The following is a 22,842-nucleotide window of genomic DNA, read 5'->3' on the forward strand; positions in this document are numbered from 1 at the left end:
TAGGACTGTTACATTTGTTGCTTTTTTAAAACAAAATAATCTGGGTTTTGATCTTTGAGGTTTTTGGGCACAGAGAGAATGTATCTCTTCTTTGGCTTCCGATTATGAGGCAGACAATGAGTTAAAATTTTGGAAAAAACCTATTGCTAATTCACTGCTTCACTAACTTTTGATAGAAACTAGATGTCCTGTAACATCCCCTCCTCCCATTCAGTAGCATCCTTCACCGCGCTAACAAAACTGGATAAACCTAAAGATTAGGTAGATATTTCTGAAAATGATCAATAGTGAAATAGTAATAATGTTGACATTGCCATCAAAAGGCCAAGAGTTAATATCCCTTACAGTAGTAGTGTGCAACCTATGGCTGGTTTCCTGGGGGGTTGCAGCACTGGTCTGGCCGCCGTTTTGTTTTCCTGCCTTAGCGCCCGATGTACACGTGGCGTAGGCGAGTAGAGTGGCAGGGGAGCAGACTGGTGCTTTAAATTAAAGGGGCCGCAACAAAATGTTCCCGGCACCCTTTTTTTTTTTTTTTTTTTTTTTTTTTTTTTTTTTTTTAAGCTCAACCAAGGTTGAGCAACACTGCCTTACAACAATGTATTTGTCTATTTAGGGTAATGTCATGTCATTTCACAATTGGGAGCAGTTTTTGCAAAAAGCTAACTTTTTATTTTTAATTAAAAGCTTAGATTTGGCAAACAACTTTTGTAACAAGTCTGGGGAGCCAATTCCACAGTCATAGAACTATGAAAAACATAAGGTCCCAGGTGTGATGGCCAAAGAGTGTGAGCACAGTTTTTAAGGAGCAGATTATATAAATGGGGAAAGCAAAGAGCTTTTATGGAGAAACAGATTTGAGCAGGCCATTTGCTGGGGACATTCTTGCCAAAGTTTATTTAATGTCCTTATACTCCACTTCCAATTTAGCCTCTGTCGAAAAAGGTGTGCAGTCTAGACATAGCCTCTGTGCCCACCTCAGACAGGCACGCCCCGGCTGTGTCTACACTGGCATAAATTTCCGGAACTGTTTAAAACGGAATACTATTCCGTTTTCAGTTTTTCCGGAAAAGGAGCGTCTACATTGGCACCATTTTCGCGATCGGGGCTTTTTTCCGGAAAAGACTACTGGGCTGTCTACACTGGCCCTTTTCCGGAACAGTGTTCCGGAATAAGGACTTATGCCCAAGCGGGAGCAGAATAGTTTTTCCGGAATAGCGGCTGATTTTGTACAGTAGAGCGTCATTGCTTTTCCGGAAATTCAAGGGACAGTGTAGACAGCTCGCAGCTTATTCTGGAAAAGCGGCTGATTTTCCAGAATAAGTGGCCCAGTGTAGACACAGCCCCCATGTATACAGTGCCTTGGCAAAGGCCATGTGGCTCAGAAATGCCCACAGTCACAGTATGATCACCAGGGCCATGAGATGAGGCTTAAAAATGTTCTATGTGGGAAATCCCTCCAGCTGCCAGAGGCCAAGATAACTGAACCTTCGGAATCTAATTCCGAGGAAAAGGGCCAATTCATTGCCTGTGTGAGATTCTTGTAAGTCCTGAGTTTCTATGGCACGGTCTTTACCAGCCATGCCATTGACATCCCATGCCATGTGCTCCCTGGTGCCATCTACCTCTGGCACAGAGCAAAAGCAGAAAATGGCACCGACAAAAGACTCTGAGTCAGAACATAAGAAGGAGGCCATCTCCTCCACACCTTTGGTTCCAACACCAACAAAGGCAGATATCCACCAGTGCCACCACAGTCTTCAGATTCTCAGCATACACCAGCACTGAGGCACACTCTCACACTGCAAGCGCCAAAGCCAAGGGCACAGAAAACAACAGAGCCTCGGCTCCGAGCGACACAACCATTGGTGCCTTCTTCACTGTGCTGAGAGATAACACACCTCTGCATTCCCCTAGGCTGGAGGACACTAACCTACATTGACACTCTTCTGAGAATATGTCATTGTCCCCTACTACATCTTCCCCAGGTACTGGTCCCGGCACTGGGCATGGGAGCAGATTCTCCTCCTAGCACTCCTCGCCGACTGGCTCAACCACTTCCTGGCATTCAAGCATGCATAAACCACAATACCATCACTTACAGTACCCTTGGTTTCACTACCCATGGCCTTATCCACCACAACATCATCAACCTCAGTGGTCACCCTGGGAACCGTGGCATCAATCGCGGGAGCTAACTGTGGCCACCCCGGCACACTCATGGTCTCCTCTGCCATATACTCCGTCTCTGACCCATCCCCCGCCATCACCTTTGGTCATCACTCAGACAGGTCCTGCAGGGGAAGCTGACAACCTTCCTCAGTCCGACTCAGACATTGAGTCTCCACTCCCACAGTCGTCTTTGTCCCCCAACAAGGCTGTTTCTCCTTCCTTTTCCTTTCCCCATGCTGATGACCTGAAGCAATTTCAGCACCTATTTAAGAGGGTAGCACAGTCACAAGACATAGCCCTAAAGGAAGTACAAGTAAAGAAGCACAAGTTGCTTAAAATTCTACAGCCCACCACATCTTCAAAGATAGCACTGCCAATAGACGAGGCTATCTTGGAACCATATGAAGCCATATGACAGACAGTCTCTCTATCATCCCTTCGATTAGTCATTGGAATAAAGTACTTTGTCCCGGCTAGGGGATGGATTTCTTCTTTTCCCACCCTCAGCCAACTTCTTTGGTGGTAGATTCTGTGTGCCATCATTCCAGACAGCTAGAATTCAAATCGACATCCCAGGACAAAGAGTATAAAAGACACAATCTTTTTGGAAGGAAAGTCTTTTCTTTGGCTACTCTCCAGTTTAGAATTTCCAATTACATGGCTTTCCTCGCTAATTATGACTAAGCAACTCCTGCAACCTGGTCTAATTGGCAAAATGACATCCCTGAACAAAAGAGACCACAACTACAGTCCATTATGAAGATGGACCAATCCATTGCTTGAACAGTGCTCCAGGTGTCAATGGACGTAGCGGACATGGCAGCCAGAATAACTGCAACCCTAAAAGTACATGCCGCCTAACAAGAGAAAGAGATGCACACCATAGCAGAGATCAGGGGATGCCTCCTACCAAAGACAATTTAAGAGACCATTCGATAACAGTCCAAAACAACAGCCCAATAGAAGAAGAGCCCAGAACACCCCTCAATCAGCATCATTTAAACAGCAAATGTGAAGGTGTGGTCGAGGGCCTGATCCGGTCCCTCAAATGTTTTCTATAAGCTGTGTGGTAGCACAGCTTCACAAGTGATTAATCAGCCTTGCCCAGCTCTGTGCATGGAGCCCTGAGTCTCTGATTGGGTAGAGCTGATTAATCCCCTGTGAAGCTGTGCTGCTGCACAGCTTAGAGGGAACACTGGTGCACACAGTCCATGTTTTCCATCATCGGTTGAGGCCCTTTTACCATCAGTGGGCCCTCATCACTATGGACCAATGGGTTCTCAAGATCATAAGAACTGGATATATGATCCCTTTTACGTCTATGCCCCCTACCCACTCTCCCTCCCTGTCCCTCTTTGAGGACTTCTCTCACAAGCCCCTTCTACAAGCAGAGGTACAAAAACTATTCAGCCAGGGACCATAGAGCAAGTTCCACCCAGAATTCACAGAAGAGGATTCTATTCCAACTATTTGCTTACTTTAAAAAGAGATGGAGACCCATCTTAGATCTCAGGAGACTCAACAAGTTTGTCCACAACCACAAATTTAGGACGGTGGCTTTAGGAACCATCATTCCTGCACTGCACAAGGAGGACTGGTTCTCAGCCCTCGATCTCCAAGACGCATACTTTCATATAACAAAACACCCTGCCCCAGGAGGTTTCTCCAGTTTATGGTGGGCGATAAACACTACCAGTACCGTGTCCTTCTCTTTAGACTCTCGGCAGCACCACATGTATTTTTCAAGACTTTGGCCATGGTGATGCCTTCCTCAGAAAGCAAGGCATCATCATATTCCCGTACCTAGACGATTGCCTAATCAAAGGGACTTCAAGACAACAGACTCTAATCATGACAGACCTTACCTGAGACATTTTCTCTTGTCTGGATCTTCTGATAAATATGCAAAAAAATCTACTCTGGATCCCACCCCGAGAATAGAATTCATTGGAGTATTACTAGATTCTATGATGGCCAAGGCATCTCTTCCTCTACACTGCTTTGAGACCCTGTGCGACATAAGATAGTATACTTAATGTCCTGGTGACAACCATTCACACATGACTTCAGGCCCTAGGCCACATGGTAGCTGCTATTTTCATGGTACCTCTTATGGGATTCCATATTCAATGCCTTTAGGCTTGGCTGGCATCAGTGTATGCTCCCAACTGACACAGCTTCACCAAGCACAACATTGGTGCTGACAACTCTGCGATGGTGGACTCCCCCACACAACCTCCTTTCTAGAGTGCCCTTCCTTTGCTGAGACCCCTCACGGGTAATAGCCCTTCTGGGCTAGGGCACTCACTGAGGACACCACACGGTCCAGGGCAGATGGTTGCAATGAGAAGCGAGGTTCAACATGAATATTTTGGAATTCAAGGTGGTCTGCCAACGCCTGTCTTCATTTCCTGCCACTCATCTGTGATCATATGATTCATGTCTTCATGGACAACACATCATGTATGTATTACATCAACAGACAAGGGGGTGCCCGATCACACTTACTATGTGCCAAGGCAATCAAATTTTAGGACTGGTGCATGAAGAACAACATCACACCGACAGCAATGTACATACCAGGCCAACAGATTAACATGGCAGACAAACTGAGCAGGCATTTTTCCGAACAAAGTGAGCAGAAGCTCAGTCTCAGAATCATCCTGCCTATATTCCAACATTAGGGATTTCTGGTCATAGACCTTTTTGCGATAATGGTCAATCGCAAATGTCATCACTTCTGTTCATGAGCAGGGCAGGGCAAGCATGATTCGCCATATCATGGACTGCCCCTCTGTCATATACATTCCCTCCAATTCCCCTGGTTCCCAGGGTAATCCATAGGATTCAAGCAGACCAAGCGAAGGTCAATCTGATAGTTCCATATTGGCCAAGACATCAGTGGTTTCCTTACCACCATTACCTGTCAATTGCCGACCTCATTCTCCTTCCTATCAGTCCCCAATCCCTAACTCAACACAATGGACGAACGTGTCACCCGAACCCTCAGGCTCTAAAGATCACCACCTGGCTTCTTCATGTTTCCAGAATGACAAACTTACCTGCTCTCAGAGAATAAAACACATCCTCCTCAGTAGCTGTTGTCCTTCTATAAGGTACATCTATCAAAACAAATGGAAGCAGTTTCAAGAATGATGCAATCAGCACCGTCTACAAGCACACATCTCCCTAGTACCTACCATGCTGGAATACTTAATGGACCTCCGTGATAAAGAGCTCTCCGTCACCTCCACAAAATTCATCTCTTTGCCATCATGGTCTTTCATGAACCGGTAAATAATGTCTCAGTGTTCACTCATCCGATCACCAAACAGTTCTTAGCTGGTCTATCCAAAGCATATCTGCACGTATGCCCACTTGTTCCACCATGGGACCTTAACCTTGTACTGGACTCACTAACAAGACCATCTTTTGAACCATTAGTGACGGCGTCACTACAGCACATGGCCACAAGAGCGTCCTTTCTTGTTGCAATCACATCTGCCTGACGTGTAGGTGAAATTGCAGTCCTCGTGGCGGATCCACCTTATACGCACTTAACCAAGGACAAGATCATTCTCAGATCCCATCCTAAATTTTTACCAAAAGTCATTTCTGATTTTTATGTTAATGAGCCTACCTACCTAACCACTTACTACCATAAACCACATGATTCCCCAAGAGAAGTGATATTACACACCCTTGATGCAAGATAGGCACTTGCATTTTACATAGACAGGACTAAATGTTTTAGAAAATGCAATAGACTTTTTATATCTACGTCCGATCCCCACAAGGGAACAGCCGTCTCCACTGAACACATACCCAAATGGATATCAAATTACATAAATACCTGTCACAGGCTCCAAAACAAAGTACCACCACAGATGGTCACTGCACATTCCACACGAGCAATGGCTGCATAGACTGACTTTCTAGATGTCTCTCTGGCCGACATCTGCAGGGCAGCTACATGTTCTTCATCCCATACCTTCACGTAACATTATGGCTACATCTAGACTACAAGCCTCTTTCGAAAGAGAGTGTCTAGACTGCAACCACTTCTTTTGAAAAGCGAGCTGCTTTTTCGAAAGACAGCACCCAGGCACTCTGGAAGCTCTCTTTCGAAAAAGCACAGTTTGCATTACATAGCACCTTTTTTTGAGAGAATACTTTTGAAGAAAAGGTGTTCTTCCTCATAAAACGAGGTTTACTGCGATAAAAAAAACTGCTGCATTCTTTCAATTTACTTTTGAAAGAACGCGGCTTCAGTCTAGATGCAAGTAACGATTTTTCGAAAAGCCACTTTTTTCAAAAAATCCCTGTAGTCTAGACACACCCTATGCATTACAGCAAGGACCATTACCTAATGCCTCTGAGGACGACACTGTCCTTGCCTCTTTTCATAGATGATTCCAAAGACCGTCCTCTACACATCACAGGTACTGCTTTTTAGTCACCCACTGGCACCCACAGGAACACCACTTGAAGGGGAAGAGGAAGTTACTCACTTTGTGCATTAATGATGGCTCTTTGAGATGTGTGTCCCTGTGGGTGCTCCACTCAGATGTCAATGTGTCTTCGTGCCGGCAATTGGAGATTATTAGCCTAGTAGTGCCTTCCCATGTCACGCATGCGCAGTCGCCGTCTTGCTCTGTTTTTGTCTGTTGGCTGTGTGGATGACACGGGTCCCCTCCATTCCTTTTCTACTGGAAATCCTTTAATGGACTCCAAAGTAGAAAGTGGGAGGGAGGGTAGTGGAGCACCCACAGGGACACACATCTTGAAGAGCCATCATTACTGCACAAGGTGAATAACTTCCTCTTCTCCAAAATTTTAACGTTGGCATCAAGGTTTTGTTACACTTTTCCTCTTTGTGGGAAGGGAAGGCTCATAATGGTGCTAGTATTTTATAGAAGTTACTTATCACAGTTTGAGGGGGGAAAGGAGGAAGGCTAATCAGGCCAAATGTATGTTGGCAATTCTGAAAAGAATATAATATTCTTAGTGTTAAACATAGTGTATCACTGTTCCTGGGTTAATAAGCAAGCTTACGGCTTCCAATCTTCTAATCTTCACGTGTGTTTAAAAAGTGTAACAAAGTCTGAAGCAGGGGTGGGGAACCAGATTTTGATATCAGTTTGAGCTGGGATAGGCTCATCAAGCTGTCGATGATTTCTGACAAGACCTTATTTGTGAGGATGGCAGTGAGGCAGTTTTAAGCTTTGCTTTTAGACTACTCACAGTGAGTAAAAGTGCTGAGGAAAAAATGCATCTGCGCTTTTTTTTTTAATGTGTGCTGTAGGAGATTTCAGCAACCTGATAATCTCTAGTGCATTAATGTTGAAAAGATAAACACATTTGAAGAGCACAGGAAGGGCCTTGTGTTTTGATGTTAGCAGAATGCTTCCTAATGAATAAGAATGTGCTGCTGGCTTCATAGAACCATATGGCAACTTGTCTAATTTTAGTTCAGTGCAGATGTATAATACTTTCCTCTTTTACCACCTAAAATCTTTCTGGGATATTACATAGCTTTTCCTATAGTATTTGATCTATAGTTTAAGTGGAAAATAAGTATGCTAATCTAATGGGGTCTTTACTCTGTGCACAGTTATGCTGTAAGGTGTGACAGCAGCTTCGATTTGTAATCAGTTCCCTAAATAACGAGTAGGTGTGTTCATGCGGGAGACACACAAACCTTCTGCTGAATCTTACAGTTTGTTACTGAAATAGTTACAATTTCTTTAACTACAGTCTTTTGAAAAATTGTTAGATTTTTGGAGGGAGCCGTTTATGTTGAAGTCCTGGAAACTGATTAACAAATAAGTTTAAATATTTATAGTATCATTTTAGTTATAAGATCCTAATGCTTTGATTAGTCTAACTAGAGGGAAAAGCATGATTAACCAAGCACTGGAGTAATTTAAAAAATGTTAATTGCTTTGCTTCACCATACCTTGTATTGTCTTTGCTGGTCTGTGATTGGAACACATTGAATTAATAAAAACATTTTTTCTTACTATAAAATTAATAAATATGAAGCTGTGAAATTTAAAGAGTCAAGTAGAAGCCTAATTGTTTTTTTTAATTAGTTAAAAGTAGTTTTAGGTACTAGATCTATTTCTATCCTCTGCCAATTTGTATGCTTTTTCATAATCACACTTCCCTATCTTTTACTTCTTTAGTCTCTCCCCTGTTGCTTTATGAAAGATTAGCTGACAACACGGGAAATAAGACTAACCACAAATGGCTGTCTAATGCATATTCAAATGTGAAAAAATGGAGGAAAATTAGGTGTTTTAAAAGCATTTGAGGTAGAATTTAATTTTAACTGTAGATTCAGAAATGTATAGCATACATTTAAGTCACCTTCAAGTAATCAGTGCTAGTGATGCTGCTGCTATAGTTGGTTAAATTATAAGGATGTCTCTTGAGTCGTGGCTGTTTTCCAGTAGAGAAATGAATGTTCTGGTATTACTGACGAGAAAAATCTCTGTTTGCATTTTTGGTCTGTTATTTCAATAAATAAGATTACATGACTTTGGATGGACATGACATTCCAATAGCAACTGTAGAAAATTATGAAGAAAATAAAATGTATGTGTCAGCTGAGAAGCTCTCTTTTAAAGAAGTGCTGCAGAAAATACCTGCTTTCTTTGGCCACGGGTTTTTTGTTTTGTTTGTTTTTTGCTTGTGGCATGCTTTGTGATATGCTGCTGTTCATATCAGTGAAAAATCTGAAATTTCACTTTCAAATGTATGTGTGATAATACCTATAATGTAGAGCAACATAATCCGGATGTTCTTCAAATCTATTATCACTCCCCTTCTCCCATTTTCAATACACTTGTATTGCTTATGTGTCTAATGATTCCTCACTCACTTTTCGTGTTCCTTTTGTTCCAGTAGAAAACGACCATAATGGTTGTTGCTATATGAGAAAAAAATAAATGTATAAAATATATTCATGCAAATCTCTTTGTTTCTTTTGTAGTTTGACTTACCTTAACATAGTCCCTAAAGAGACTCAGATTTTGTTCTTTGTTTTGAAATTGGAAGTCTCATTAATTTGTATTGGATTTCTGGATTGCAAGTCAGCGAAGGGGTCAAGAAGGGATTGTTTGTCAAAGCAGTTTCATTGAGGGAAAGGGGGTAAAGTATAGAAACAGACAAAAGAGCGAATGCTTGGATTGCACATCTAATTGTGATACTGTAACTACAGGGATGTATTGTTTGAGAGAGAGAGAAAGATTTAAATCCTTTCCTGTTTTATTTATCTTTCAAACATCTAAGGGACCAAAATAATGTAGAAAATATATTTTGTAGGTGTAGGTAGGGAAATTTTTAAAATAAACGTTCTGTGTTTAAAAAGTATTTCAAGAGACTTTAAATTCTTCTTTTTGGCTTCTCTCCATTTGATTTTAGAATTCCTACCAAACTAGTGTGCTTTAATAAAGGTTTGATTGTATCTGAATCCAGGATAAGCTTCAGATAAAACTTCAAACTTTCCCAGTGCTGAGCATACTGTAAAAATGCTTGTTTTTTACTTGTGGATACAAAAATATCATGTATATTCATACTTACACAACTGTAAACCTGTCCGCAATTTAAAATTTAAATTACAGAATTACTAAAATGCTACATCATTTCATGTGTATGTGTTTATTTAGCATAAAAGTATGTCTCAAAGGAGTTTTTTTTTTTTAATTTTCTAGTCTGTAGGCTAAACTTTTCGTTGAACAGGGCTGATAATTATTTCATGGGTAGATTCCAAATTACATAAATACTTTTTCAGTTTAACTTTGCAAGTATGGTCTCTGTCTTGTTAACTCTGTTCATATGAATAGGTGCAAATTCTGGTTTGTACTCTGTCACTATTACAACACTACAGATGGATTCTGAACCTAAACAGCTAGCAGAGAATTCCCTTTATGGAGGTAAACTCTCCACTGCCATGAATAAGGTTGCCAACTTTCTGATTGCAGAAAGCCAAACATCCTTGTCCCGTGCTTTTTCCAAGGCCCCACCCCGCTAACTCCATCCCACCTCACCCCATCTCTCACACTCCCCAACTCTCATGGGCTTACTCATTTTCACTGGGCTGGGGCAGGAGGTTGAGGTGAGGGCTCTATCTGGGCTCTGAGGTGAGACTAGGGATGAGAGGATTGGGATGCAGGAGGGGACTCAGGGCTGGGGCAAGAGGTTGGGGTGCAGGCCTGCGGGTCACAGGAGCATATCATCTGCTTCTGGGAGCCAGGCCAGAGTGGGAGCCTGCCTTAGCCCTGCACTGCCACCAACCCAACTTTTAACAACCCTGTTAGCAGTGATGACCTAAACCGCCAGATCCCTTTTTGATTGGGCATTCTAGTTGAAAACCAGATGCCTGGCAAACCTATGCATAAAGCTAGTTCCAGATGCCTATTCCCTACCCTTAAATAGGTCAGTGCTTCTCCCCTCACTTAATGTGGGATTCATTTAGCAAATCCATCATTTATACAGGTTGAACCTCTCTAGTCCAGAACTCTCTGGTCCAGCAACATCCGTGGTCCGGCATGATTTTAGTTAGCCAGATGTCCACTTTCAATGGATGTGGCAAGTTTCCTGTGGTCCCATAAAGTTTGTTTCTAGCCACTGGTCCTGGCGCTCAGTGTTCTGTGCTGTTATTTAGCTCTAATGTCGTCTAAGAGCCCAGTAAGCAGTGGAAGTGTTGGTAATGCTTCTAGACAATATTAACCTCCCATGGTCCATAAAATTCTCTGGTTCAGAATTAGTTAGGCCTCAAGGGTGCTGGACGAAGAGAGGTTCAACCTGTACAAGCTTCTTTATGCCCTTTTTTCAACTGGCTCCCTGATGTATCTTGCCCTCTTCTCTGTTCCAAACATAATTTGACTGCGGTAAAGAATGTCCGTTTCAATCAAATAAATAGACCTACTGATTTCGAGATTATTCATAAGAGTACAGTAATTCCTCACTTAACATATGCCTGCTTAACACATTTTTGCGATAGCATGATTTTTTTTTTTAAGGGAACATTTTTCAAACAACACGACCCCATCATGCAATAACACGATTTCCCCTAGGGCTGACCGGCAGCCGTGCGAGGCTTCCCCTGCTTCCCTGCAAAGTGGCAGAGGTTTGCCGCTCACCGTGCCATTCCCCGGTGACCCCCTCTGGCCGGACACAAGGCATCTGGCCGGGGGGAGGGGTCACCAGGGAACTGCGCGGTGAGCAGCAAACCTCCACCGCTTTGTAAGGAGGCAGAGTAAGCCCCGCGCAGCTGTCGGTGACCGGCCAGCTGGGGAAACCCAGTCTCTTGCTGCAAGCCTCCTCTCCTCTCCTCTCCTTCCCTTCCCTTCTCCAGAGCCAAACACCTCCCCTCCCTGCTATAAACAGTCCCCTTTCTCCCCCAACCTTATGTCCCGGTCCCAGCTGCTAACAAGTGCAGGCTGGAGCTGCGAGCGCACGTGTGCTTGAAACGCAACTGCCACCTTTTCCATTATTTTCAATGGGAAAATTGACCCCGTATAACACGTTTTCACTTAGCATGATCATTTTCTGAAACGTATCTACCGTGTTAAATGAGGAATTACTGTATTTTCAGTAATGGGCCCTCCTATATTGCAGTTTTGCCTGCTCAGGTATTGAAAAATCATCAGGTGGGGCTCCCAAATACCGAGATTTACAATACATTTAAGCCAAACAATAAATGTTGTGGTTTTATTTGCTTTCTAGTTTTTGAGCCTTTATGGTTCATGTTTTTAAGAATTTTCCCACAGTATGATGGCTAACATATTAGGAAAAGCCTTGAGTCTCACCTAATCATCACATGACTCCAGAAGCTGGGACTTTAAGTTAAACACCAAATATCATGGAATTCATGGTAAAATAATGAGTAGGTAATGCTGTAATTATCAGGCCTGTTTGTGTTTTCTATTCTTTCTTACAACAGAATTTTGCTCTCAGTTGACACTGTGTGGTATCAGAAAATAAATTATTTATTTCAAATATTTATCCCAACCTCCATGTTTAAAAACACAGTCTGCTAGGATCCTTTAAAAATTGCTAATCTCTGGGTCCACTTGCTTTCTCTGTGTTTGTTGATGGATTCTCCAAAAATAGGCTATAGTTCAATCAAAAGTGGATAATTCTATTGCAAAACCTGAAGATCACCATTGGCTATGATGATCCTCAGCAGACAGATCTTTAGTTCATTTCATGAACATAAGTCACCGTGCTGACTCTTAGCTGAAATAACTTGTGTGTGTAATGCTGCGTAGATGTGTTAGCCAGTTGGAAGCGGTGTAGTGAGATTTTTACACACTTTACAGTTAAATCACAAATCCAGTTGTAAAATCTGGCAGGTGAACATCCCTTTTTAATTTGTAATGCCCTTAGAACACCTGAACCTTTAAACTAAAGAGGGTGTTTCATGTGCTCATAGGGCACAGTGCAGGGTATGTTATTTTTATTGAGTGATGGATAAAGTATGCATAATCTTAAAGTGTATCCATGTACAATTTTCAAAAACAACTACTGTAATAGACATTAAAATAGCCTTCATTTGCTTGAAAAAAACTTTAAAAAATAATGAATAGTCTTGCAGCACCTTAAAACAAAAAAAAATGTGGATGAGCTTTTGTGTGCACAACTCACTTTTCATGGGCACAGCCCACAAAAGCTCATGATACCATCTACAGATTTTGTTAATCTCAAAGGTGCTGCAACACTATTTGTTATTTTTCAAGGGTTTTTTTAAGTTACAGACTGACACGGCTACCCCTCTGAAACTTCATTTGCTTTTGATTCAAACTCATTTGTAAGCAGCAGAGATAGAAAGTGTTTATATTAATGAGATGCAAAATACTGGTCAAGCCAAGAGAATTACTGAGTGATGTGAATTCTGCAGTTATAAAAGTATGAAGAATCTTTATCAACTATCAGTAGATCAGTAGTATGTGAGAAATAAACAGTGAAAATTACTAACCTATCTTTGTAAATCCAGTAAAGAAATAACTAGGAAGCACCAATGCTTTGAACAGAGCTGTGCCAGATACTTTCCGTGATCTGCAATCTTCATCTAGCCATAATTGTTCACAAAAGAAATTAACATCATAATGTTTTAATTAGCTCTGTGCCTCTCTCTCCTCCCTATTCCCACCTGTTGCACATCTGATATGATTTTTAGGCTCCCTGTATAAAGGAAATTGGAACTAGAGCCATTTTTATACATTGTCTTGAAAAAACTGTACAGTAATCCCATATTTCAAATGACATAGATTATTAATATTGAGCTGTAGTGGGGAGTCAAGAGAATGTTGATGGCTACTGTGTGGAATTAATGTGTACAGCAAGATGGAATTATTTAAGTGTGCTACAGAAAACAGGGATTGCTTATGATATCAGCTACATCATGGGACTCAGACTCCCAGACTTTTCTAGGAGCTGGACCTGGCGTTCAGCATCAGTAAACATTTCTGTAAATATTTCCAGCATTAACATAGTATGATACAAACTCTGCTGTCCTGGAGCATATGAAGAATGGCTAGATTTTATTCCCAACAATTTTTTTTCAGCTAAGGATTGGAAGTCTGTCCACCTTTTTCCCTTTCCCTTTCCCAAAAAGCTTTATGCCATCTTCAGTCCAAGCAGAATCTCTTATTAGTTTGTGTGAGTTTACAAGGACATTATATTGTCTTAATTATAACACTCACTAGCAGGCTTACCCGGCATTGCTTGGATTGTCCAGAGCAGGGGGCTGGCAGTGTACAGGGTGCAGAAGTCAGGGCAGAACCTTGGGAATGCATTGGTAAAATCACTCATTGCAGATAATTGGGTGTGTTCTAGTTCTCCCATTCTTGAAGGGGAAAATTCCAAGGATTCTGTTCCATATTATCGCTAATAGATACACACTGATCTTGGGGAAGGAAATCCATAGATTTTTGGGACTAGGGTTGCCAGATGGTTTAACAAAAGATACCGAACACCCTCTCCACCCCTCTCCCCCTCAAAAAAACCCATGGGAAAAAATTCTGTTGAGAAGAAAAGAGGGGGGAGACCAAAGTTGTGGAGCAAAAAAAAAAAAAAGATGCTGTGCCTTTAAATGGCCCCACTCTCCTCACTCCCCCTCCCCACCAGAAGCAGCAGGGGAAAATTGTCCCCACCAGGTTTCTGTCCTAGGGAAACAGGAGGTTTTGGGAGGTCCAACCTGTATAACACGATTACTATAGAATAGTAAATCCAAAGGCTTTTAGATGTCTGTTGTCACTCTAGGTTACTTTTTAGATTTTGTGTGTTATTGGCCGTTTGCTAAAATGTATTTGAGATTCAGGTTTCTTAACAAAATACAATAATGAGGTGTAACATTAACTTTAACATTTTTTGTTAATGTTCCCCTTTAAACTAAAAAAAACCCAGAATATTTAATGTGGATTTGAATGACTGTCCGTACAGATTTGCTAAATTAATTGGATTTATGAGATATTTTGAGGACAAAATTCTGTTTTGGATGTTTGTTTAATACTGCAACATGGAGCACACCGAAGGGTGCAAAGTGCTCATATGTGTATAATTGAAACACCATTATAGATGTTATGCACCCAAAAAGTTGTTGTTGTTTGCTTCTGTTTATAATTTTCATGCACTACACTTGAAATTATATGTATTTTATATGCATATTGGTAAATATGCATAAATGACAGTAGAGAAAATTAACTATAGTATGACTTTAAAACGTGTTGTATGTAGTTGTGTATCAACCATAGGCTAATGGCATAGTGTTAAGATACTACTTTTTAAATGATAAACAGTAAAAATTGGGGGCTGTGGAAATCGGAGTGCAAAGGCTCTTTCATTTATGCATGAACTCTAGATCAGTCTAATATGAGTTCCATTTTCTTTTTAAGTGTAGTGCTGATGTAGAGAGAGTGCCAGGATAGTGAGACAGGTGCTTTGCGAGGTCTTCCAGTAAGCTCTTCACCTCTTTGTAAGCAAAGAGCGCCTGTCTTGCCATGTTGTGTGGCATGTGTGTGCTCTATAGTTTCATCAGACACCTTGTCAGGACGTGGATGTAATCTCTAAATCTATTTCATTGGTATCCTACAGAATGATTTGAGCCTACAGTTTTTGAGTTGAAAAGTTAACCCACTAGTTCTACTTCCACATATCATGACATAGGTTTCTTTAATCTCAGCCATAAAGGTTTGCACTGCATCTGCTTGGTAGCTATGTCAGAAGCTGCTGTGAACTTGAAAAAATTGATACCTTTTTATGATCTCTGTTCTGTCATTTAACACGTTGTTTTCTTTAATGCAGAGAAAGCAGCAGCAGCCAATGAAGATGAAGTGCAAAAAGCAGATGTATCATCTACAGGTCAGAGTGTCATTGACAAGGATGCGCTTGGACCAATGATGCTTGAGGTGAAATGCCCAAAGTTTTCTTTACATTGGAGTTAATTTTGCTGCATAGTGTATCAAGATAAATGCCATGAAGTGAAAAAATCAAATTTTTAAAGGCATGGTGTAATGTTATCACTTTTGTAAAACCTTGCTACTAGGATGCCATGCCATATCACAAATCCAGAGCATGCTAATGATCCTATTACATTTAATTCAGTGACAAAATGTTGATTCCCAGCAAGCAGGAATAAAACCAAAGCAACATATAATATATTTAATCACTGCACTTGTGGCTATTTCTTGAGCACCAGTATTTTTATGAAATATCCTAATTTTCTGTGTTTGTATATGCCTATTTTTGTACAATCTGAAATATGGGGATTTGATAAATTTATTTGTTCATTATATTGACTTACAACATGCATATATATGGACTGGGGGAAGGAAGTATTTATCTAAAATTATTCATCATAGTTACACATTGTTTTAATTATTTTTGCCATTTCAACAAAGGTACCATGCTTGTTTTCCCTCCTGATTATACAGATATTCAGCTATGAGAATTCTTCACACAATAATGTTTTTAGTTAGCTTAACAAAAAAATGTGCATGGCTGTGAGAGGGTGCATGGCTCAAACTTTAATTCTGAAATGCAACCTTGATATCATTGTTATCTGTAGTCCATGCATGTCTCCAAGGATGCTAACATATTATGCAACTGCCATATATGTCTGTCACTGATATTTTACCTATTTATGATCTGTTACAAACATTTAAGACCCATTCTGACATGACCTTCATCTGTAAGGAGGGATAAATATTGGTTTAGAGAAAATGTTTTTTTTTTTTTAAAAAAAAAGCCCTGAGTCTAGCTAAAGGAGCCAAGTTTGACAGGTATATAAATTACCCCCCCCATTATTTGAAAAATGGAACATCAGCCAACTATAAACCCTAATAAGTATACCGGTGATAAATATTTGAATTACTTTCCATGACTCATTAGATAAAAACACAGAAATCTGACATGGTTTTCTGAGCTGTATATGAAATTAGGGCACTGAAAAATTCTCAGACTACAAGGCAGAACATTAGATAGGTTAGATTAGACAGCCTGAAAAAGTTGTTCCCTGAATAATTAGTGTGTTACGTTCATTAGACGAAAACTTCAATTAATATTTATTACACTTGTTCACTGAACTGAATGTTGCTGTTTTTGCTAAGAAGCAAAGTTAAACCTCTTAGCTCATACACAGCTGTGTAGTAATTCCAGTCTTTGTGGATATATTAATTTATCATAAAGATTTAATTAATCATAGACACAAAGTTAATTTAAGGCTAAAATATTACCCCTGTGTTCCTTATTGTGTTTAGCTATTGCAGCATCCCTCTTATTCAAATGTATTATGTAATTTATTTTTTCCTCTATCATGAAGCCATTCTGCATTGACCATAACAAATATGTGCAATTGATACTTAAAATATCACAAAGTTGCTATACATTCTCTGTGAAAACACTACAGATATATTCTGTGTATCTTTATCTGTGTAAGGAAATGCAATTGAGTGTTTGTATCTTTTTTAAATTCTCATGGGCTTGGTGAGTCCACTTTTTTTGTCTATGAAGTAAGAAAAACAATAGGAAAGACAACTGACTGCATGCTAGTTATGTGATCTGATTTAGAAATGTAAATCTATTTTCTATTATACCATTTAATTGGAGGTGTCCTCATAGTTGCAAGTGTTTCCTGTTGAAGGAAGTAAATAGTATTCATCATAATTTGCTAGATGTGATTTTCACAAATGTCCTGTCAGAGGCAGGGGAGTGTGTGTGTGCAGAAGAGAGAGACTAATTCACTGCAACCCAAAGGGCGAAACTTGGTTTCCTTTTCCAACACATCCTCTAAAAGAATTTCTGTGGTCTCATTCTTTCTAACAATTTTGTTTCCCGTTAGAGGTTCTTCTCTCAGAACGAGAGTCCTGAAGGGAGGGGCACATGTTTACATTATTGTTCCAGCTGTTTATCATGGTGCAATACATCTGAAGAGAGAGTAAATCATCATTACAAAGCAGAAGCCTCAATATGTTTTAAATATTTTGATGCAATGAGCTGGTTTGACAGGCTAGCTGTTACCTGGAAAGTAAACTGATTTTGCTGATAAATGTGTGTTTACTTACGTATGTACACATCAAATTATATAAAATATAATTTAAAATGGAACATTTACTTGAATGTTTTACTTGTATGTTGTGCCCTCTTTCACCCAACTGCAGAGGTGAATGAGGTTTTTTTTATTGTATTGTATGCTCTTTAAGGCCTGTTTTTTGTATACAATATATCTGTGCAACATCAAGCATATTGTGGACATTTATATAATGTAAATAATAAAACAAGTAATTTCCTTTTGATATGCTTGGAGTCCACAGCCAGACTTATTTTTATTTGAATATAAATATGAATCAGCTAACAGCTCAGTGGTGAAATACACATCCACAGCCTAGATTTGCTAGAAATACATATTAAGGATCTTATAGGTTGTGTACTATAAAGGTTTAGCCATTTATATCATGTGCCAATACACAATGCAGTGATGACTCCTACTTGTGTCATCTTATTCAGGCTTATCAGTAGTGTGGGTCCACTAACTTTTATTTCTAAAAAAACAGGTTATCTCTTTTCCTGTCAGTAGTTTGTTCCTCTAACTATTGCTACAAAAATACCTCCTTGCATTTTCAAATAAAAATGGAAGTTAAACAGTTTTTTTCAAAGCAGCCTTCTGAAGAGTCAATATTATATATCAGGCAAAGTGGCAAAAGGTTCATATGGGCTAAGCTGATAATTGAATGCTTGAATCCAATGGGTTTTATTATTTGAATTTAAATCGGTGTCCCTGGTCTGTTTACATGTCATAAAATTAAACAGAGAAGAGAGCTTTGGGTTATTCCTAACTATTTATGCACAATCATGCTTACATTCTAAGAACAGTTATTGCTAGGCAACAAACTATGTTTTTATCTTTGCTTAAGGACTTCTTACAGAGACTGAACTTTTGTTTTCTCCTGATTAGGGGAGAAACAAAAATATAATATTTAAAATATGCTGAAAAGGTAGTCAACAAATAGTTTTTTAAAAGGTTCAGTAACTTGACTGTCACAGTACACTTTCAAAATACATGTTTTTCTTTCTGTCTTGATGTGAAATCTACATTTTTAACCCTTTTAACAGTTAATACGACATCTTGAGTAGAATTTGATTCCCCTACATGGAATTTCATATTCTTTTCAGCATTTCAGTACAAGCTAGCTGGGGGAGGCCTGAGGGAAAGAAGAGACATCTGTCCTCTAAAAAGGTTATTGTTTCCTGTATATCTTTTGTTAATCAGATTATCGCTTTTTCTTGTTTTTCTTCTAGGCCCTTGATGGGTTCTTCTTTGTAGTGAACCTAGAAGGTAACATTGTGTTTGTTTCGGAGAATGTGACACAATACCTAAGGTACAACCAAGAAGAGCTGATGAACACAAGTGTATATAGCATCCTGCATGTAGGGGACCACAATGAATTTGTCAGAAACCTGCTGCCAAAATCTTTAGGTATATTCATTTCCCTCAGAAAATTGCCATTGTTCATTTATATTTATTTTCAGTTTAAGTCATTGTTTTCATTGCTTCACTTAATAGCACTCTGTTACTTAAGTTAAAGGTCCTGTTAGATGTACTGTGCTTATTGTCAGTTTACCTACAGGCTGTGTACCAAATGATTGTTTCTGAAAACCAGCCTCCTTTTGTCTTTTTGCGGGGCAGGGGAAGGAGTCATCTTTTGTTCAAGGCTGCTTCTAGTAACTGGCAGATGTATGACTGACATTGCTTCGGGTTCCTTAGAATGAATCCTTACAAGCACTGATAACATTATCTGTGTGAGTTCTCCCCCTCTCCCTCATGTAAACTGGTATTCTAAGAAATGATTCATAGCTACAAGAAAGAGAGGACATTTTACAATAGGAGGACAGAAGCTGCCTTGTGTTAGATATTTTATTTCATTGTTGTGTTTATTTTCCCAAATGATTATCCCATTCTTTTTTTAAAAAATGTTTTGTATTAGTTGCAGCTATCACTATGTTCATTCATGCTTTATTTTTACTTACTTCTAATATTACCTCTAATATTACCTTTTTTGGCACTACTTTATGTGCATGTATTTTGTTCACAATAGTTTGAACAGTTATTGTTTAATTTCTGTTCATTGTAAAATTTATATATCAATGAGGTTGTCATAATCTCTTTTGTAAAATACATATTAAATAATAGGAAAATATGAAGCATTTTTAATGGCCTCAGAAACATAAGTCCCTACTTTGTTCCTATCAGCCTTTCCTGCATCTTCTTTGTTTATTTATTACTTTTTACATATAGCTAAGCAGAACTCTGCATGATGCCATTCTAAGTATGACCTCTTTAATACTTTATGCAGTGTTAGAATAATTTGCTCTGACTTTGTTCGGTGCCTATATTTATGCAAACTAAGATTTTGTTTGCTTTCTCACTTCTCTTAAGCATGCTCAAAAAGGTTATCGTTTTATTCCCATTGTACCCAGTCATCCTACGGAGTTCTATGCTGTAGTTGTGGATACTTGTTTTAAATTGTCTCTAGCCCCCTTGCCTCACATTTCTGTAGATTGCATGTTAGCTCCTTATATTCCAGTGTCCCTACTCTGTCCAATACATTTTGAATGATATTGCCTTTCTCTTTTGTATTAACTAACCCACTCTCAGATTTTTACTGGTAAACACATAACCTTACTACACACGCTTTCTTCCAAGCTTTTATCAGATAGAGGTAACATACTTTGAGCAGTACTGATGTCTGTGTCAGAGAGTTGATCTGGGTGTGCTATTTCTTTTTTGGATGCAGATATTTAGAACTTTGCATGGCCTTTTTGTCTATTCTTTTCAAGGAAAGGCGGACTAGGACAGTGGTTTACAAACTACAGGGCGTGACCCAGTACTGGGTCGTGGAATGTCAGGCACTGGGTTTCTTTGCTGCAGGGTAATCTTGTGGGCCAGTAGGGTGCTGAGGCAAGCTACCTACCTGTCCTGGCACTGCAGACTACGTTGCGCCACCGAAGCAGCTGGCAGCAGGCCTGGCTGCTAGGTGGTGGGGGAGGAGAAGAGAGTGCACAGGGCTTTGTGCACTGCCCTTGTCCTGAGCACTAGCTCCACATTCCCATTGTCTGGGAACCTGCTGCACACTGCTTCTGGGGCACAGCATGGTCTGTGCTGCCAGGAGAGGCAGGAAGCCAGCCTTAGCATACCTGCTGCACGGCTGAGCAGGAGCTCCCCACCATCCCCCTCAAAGCTACACCTCAAAGCTCTCATCCTCCACCCTACCCCGGAGCCTACACTTTAGTCAGATTATGTTGAGTTGTGGGTATCAACCATTTTCTTCAACTGGGTCATGAGGAAAAAAGGTTTCTAAACCACTGAACTCAAGGGACTGTGATCCACTTAAGGATGAAATTATTTTATACTAGCAGGATAGAACTTTAATATTGAAATTGTATTTTTTTTATTAAATGAGATTTTCCTCCAGTTTACAAAGCACCATAATTAATTTTATTTTTATGTGTGCACTCTGGATGACTGGAAGGAATGTCTACTTCTGAGACTAATCTTGTTATATGAACTTGCTTTGTTCAGTGAATGGGGGACCTTGGTCCAATGAAGCCCCTAGGCGTAACAGTCATACCTTTAATTGTCGGATGCTGGTAAAACCTTTAACGGATGCTGAAGAAGGCCCGGACAACCAGGAAACACATCAGAAATATGAAACTATGCAGTGCTTTGCTGTTTCTCAACCAAAGTCCATCAAAGAAGATGGTGAAGGTAAATGGTGCATATTTTTATTTGCTTATTTTAATGGTATCTTTTACCTCTCCTTCCAAGCCTACCCCCAAAAAATCATAGATCAGTAGCAACAGTGAAATCAAGATAAAGTGATTTCTCTGTAATGGTAAATAGACGATATGCAGGCTTTCCCTTTTCCTTTAAATTGTGTAATTTCCCTCTTAATATGCATTGCATACATTAGCATGCACACAATTTGTTCAGATACACCAATGTAAATTAGGAGTAGTTTCATGTATTTCGTGCTCTGAACTTGGGCAAGTATTTGGACCATGGACAGCAAAATTTTGTTAGGCAAATTTTCAGTAATCTGAATGTGAAAGCTACTGTGGTTCAGCATTTCTTTAATTATTCACTCCTTCAGCAGTTAAATTTTCTCAGGTGCATTTTGAACACCAAATTTGAAATTTCCTCCGCAAGAAGCACAAGTGCTTTAGACATTTTTGAAGGACTGTCAATTGGGAATTGAAAACATTTATATAAATGTTGAAGAATTGTGTTCTCTAGATACGCAATGTGTTATTTTCTGTTAAATGTTTTCTAACTTGTGGAGCTACAACTAAAAACATACACATGTAAATAAATGCAACAGTTTATTGCCATTAGTTATTACACTTAGGCTACATCTAGACTGCAGTGTCCGAGGCACATGTCCACTTTTTCGGAAAAATTTTCAAAAAAGCGAAGCGCGCTCTTTCGCCATCACTGTAAACCTCGTTTTACAAGGAAGAAAGGATGTGTTGAGAGAGGACTTTTTTTCCAAAATTTTGCACCATACAGACGCACCAAATTTCAAAAAAGCTTCTTTGGGGACAGTAAAGTGGAAGAAGATACGCAATTTGCGTACCATGAATTGCGTTTCTTTTTCCAGTTTATCTTTGCAGTGTAAACCTAGCCTTAGGCTTTTCTCAAGACAAAGAAAATTCAAGAGAGGAATCTATATGAATGCTGTGACTCATGTAGGTAAAGATCCACAAAGAATCCTCACAGAGGCGTGTGGTGTGTTTGTTTTTGTTTTTAGGAAAACCTTCCCATCTGTGACTTTCAGTGTAGGTGAGGAAAATGCAGACCATATCAATACTCTTTATCTCTTGTATTCATGACTGTCAGACCTATTAGGTTTAATCAGAAATGTATTTTCCTGCATTGGTTTCCCTCCTTTAAAATAAAAAATACTGGAGTAACATTGTCTCATTTAAGATTTGCAGTCTTGCTTGATTTGTGTGGCAAGAAGAGTTCCAATGAAGGAAAGGCCAATTCCTCCTTCATCAGAGAGCTTTTCTACTCGTCAAGATCTGCAAGGTATTATGAAAACAGTTTTGGGAAGGTGGAGTTTTGTTTGGTTGGTTAGGTTTTTTGGTTAAATAATCACTAATAAC

General features: G+C 39.7%; 1 protein-coding gene across 15 annotated transcripts in view; it reads left to right on the forward strand.

The window, feature by feature from the left end:
- The window catches only part of NCOA2 (nuclear receptor coactivator 2), a 271,603-nt gene that overhangs the window by 192,958 nt on the left and 55,803 nt on the right, over window positions 1-22,842 (forward strand). For 14 of the 15 annotated variants that reach the window (XM_075920545.1, XM_075920547.1, XM_075920540.1 and 11 more), the window contains 4 exons: window positions 15,484-15,587; window positions 18,976-19,153; window positions 21,257-21,442; window positions 22,664-22,765. In XM_075920545.1, coding sequence (XP_075776660.1) covers window positions 15,484-15,587; window positions 18,976-19,153; window positions 21,257-21,442; window positions 22,664-22,765 — 570 coding nt within the window. Of the gene's footprint in view, window positions 1-10,019; window positions 10,110-15,483; window positions 15,588-18,975; window positions 19,154-21,256; window positions 21,443-22,663; window positions 22,766-22,842 lie in introns of all 15 variants that reach the window. The other variant, XM_075920552.1, reaches the window with a different exon arrangement.

This window comes from Pelodiscus sinensis, chromosome 2 (genome assembly GCF_049634645.1).
Source record: "Pelodiscus sinensis isolate JC-2024 chromosome 2, ASM4963464v1, whole genome shotgun sequence".
In the NCBI taxonomy this organism is placed as follows: domain Eukaryota; kingdom Metazoa; phylum Chordata; order Testudines; family Trionychidae; genus Pelodiscus; species Pelodiscus sinensis.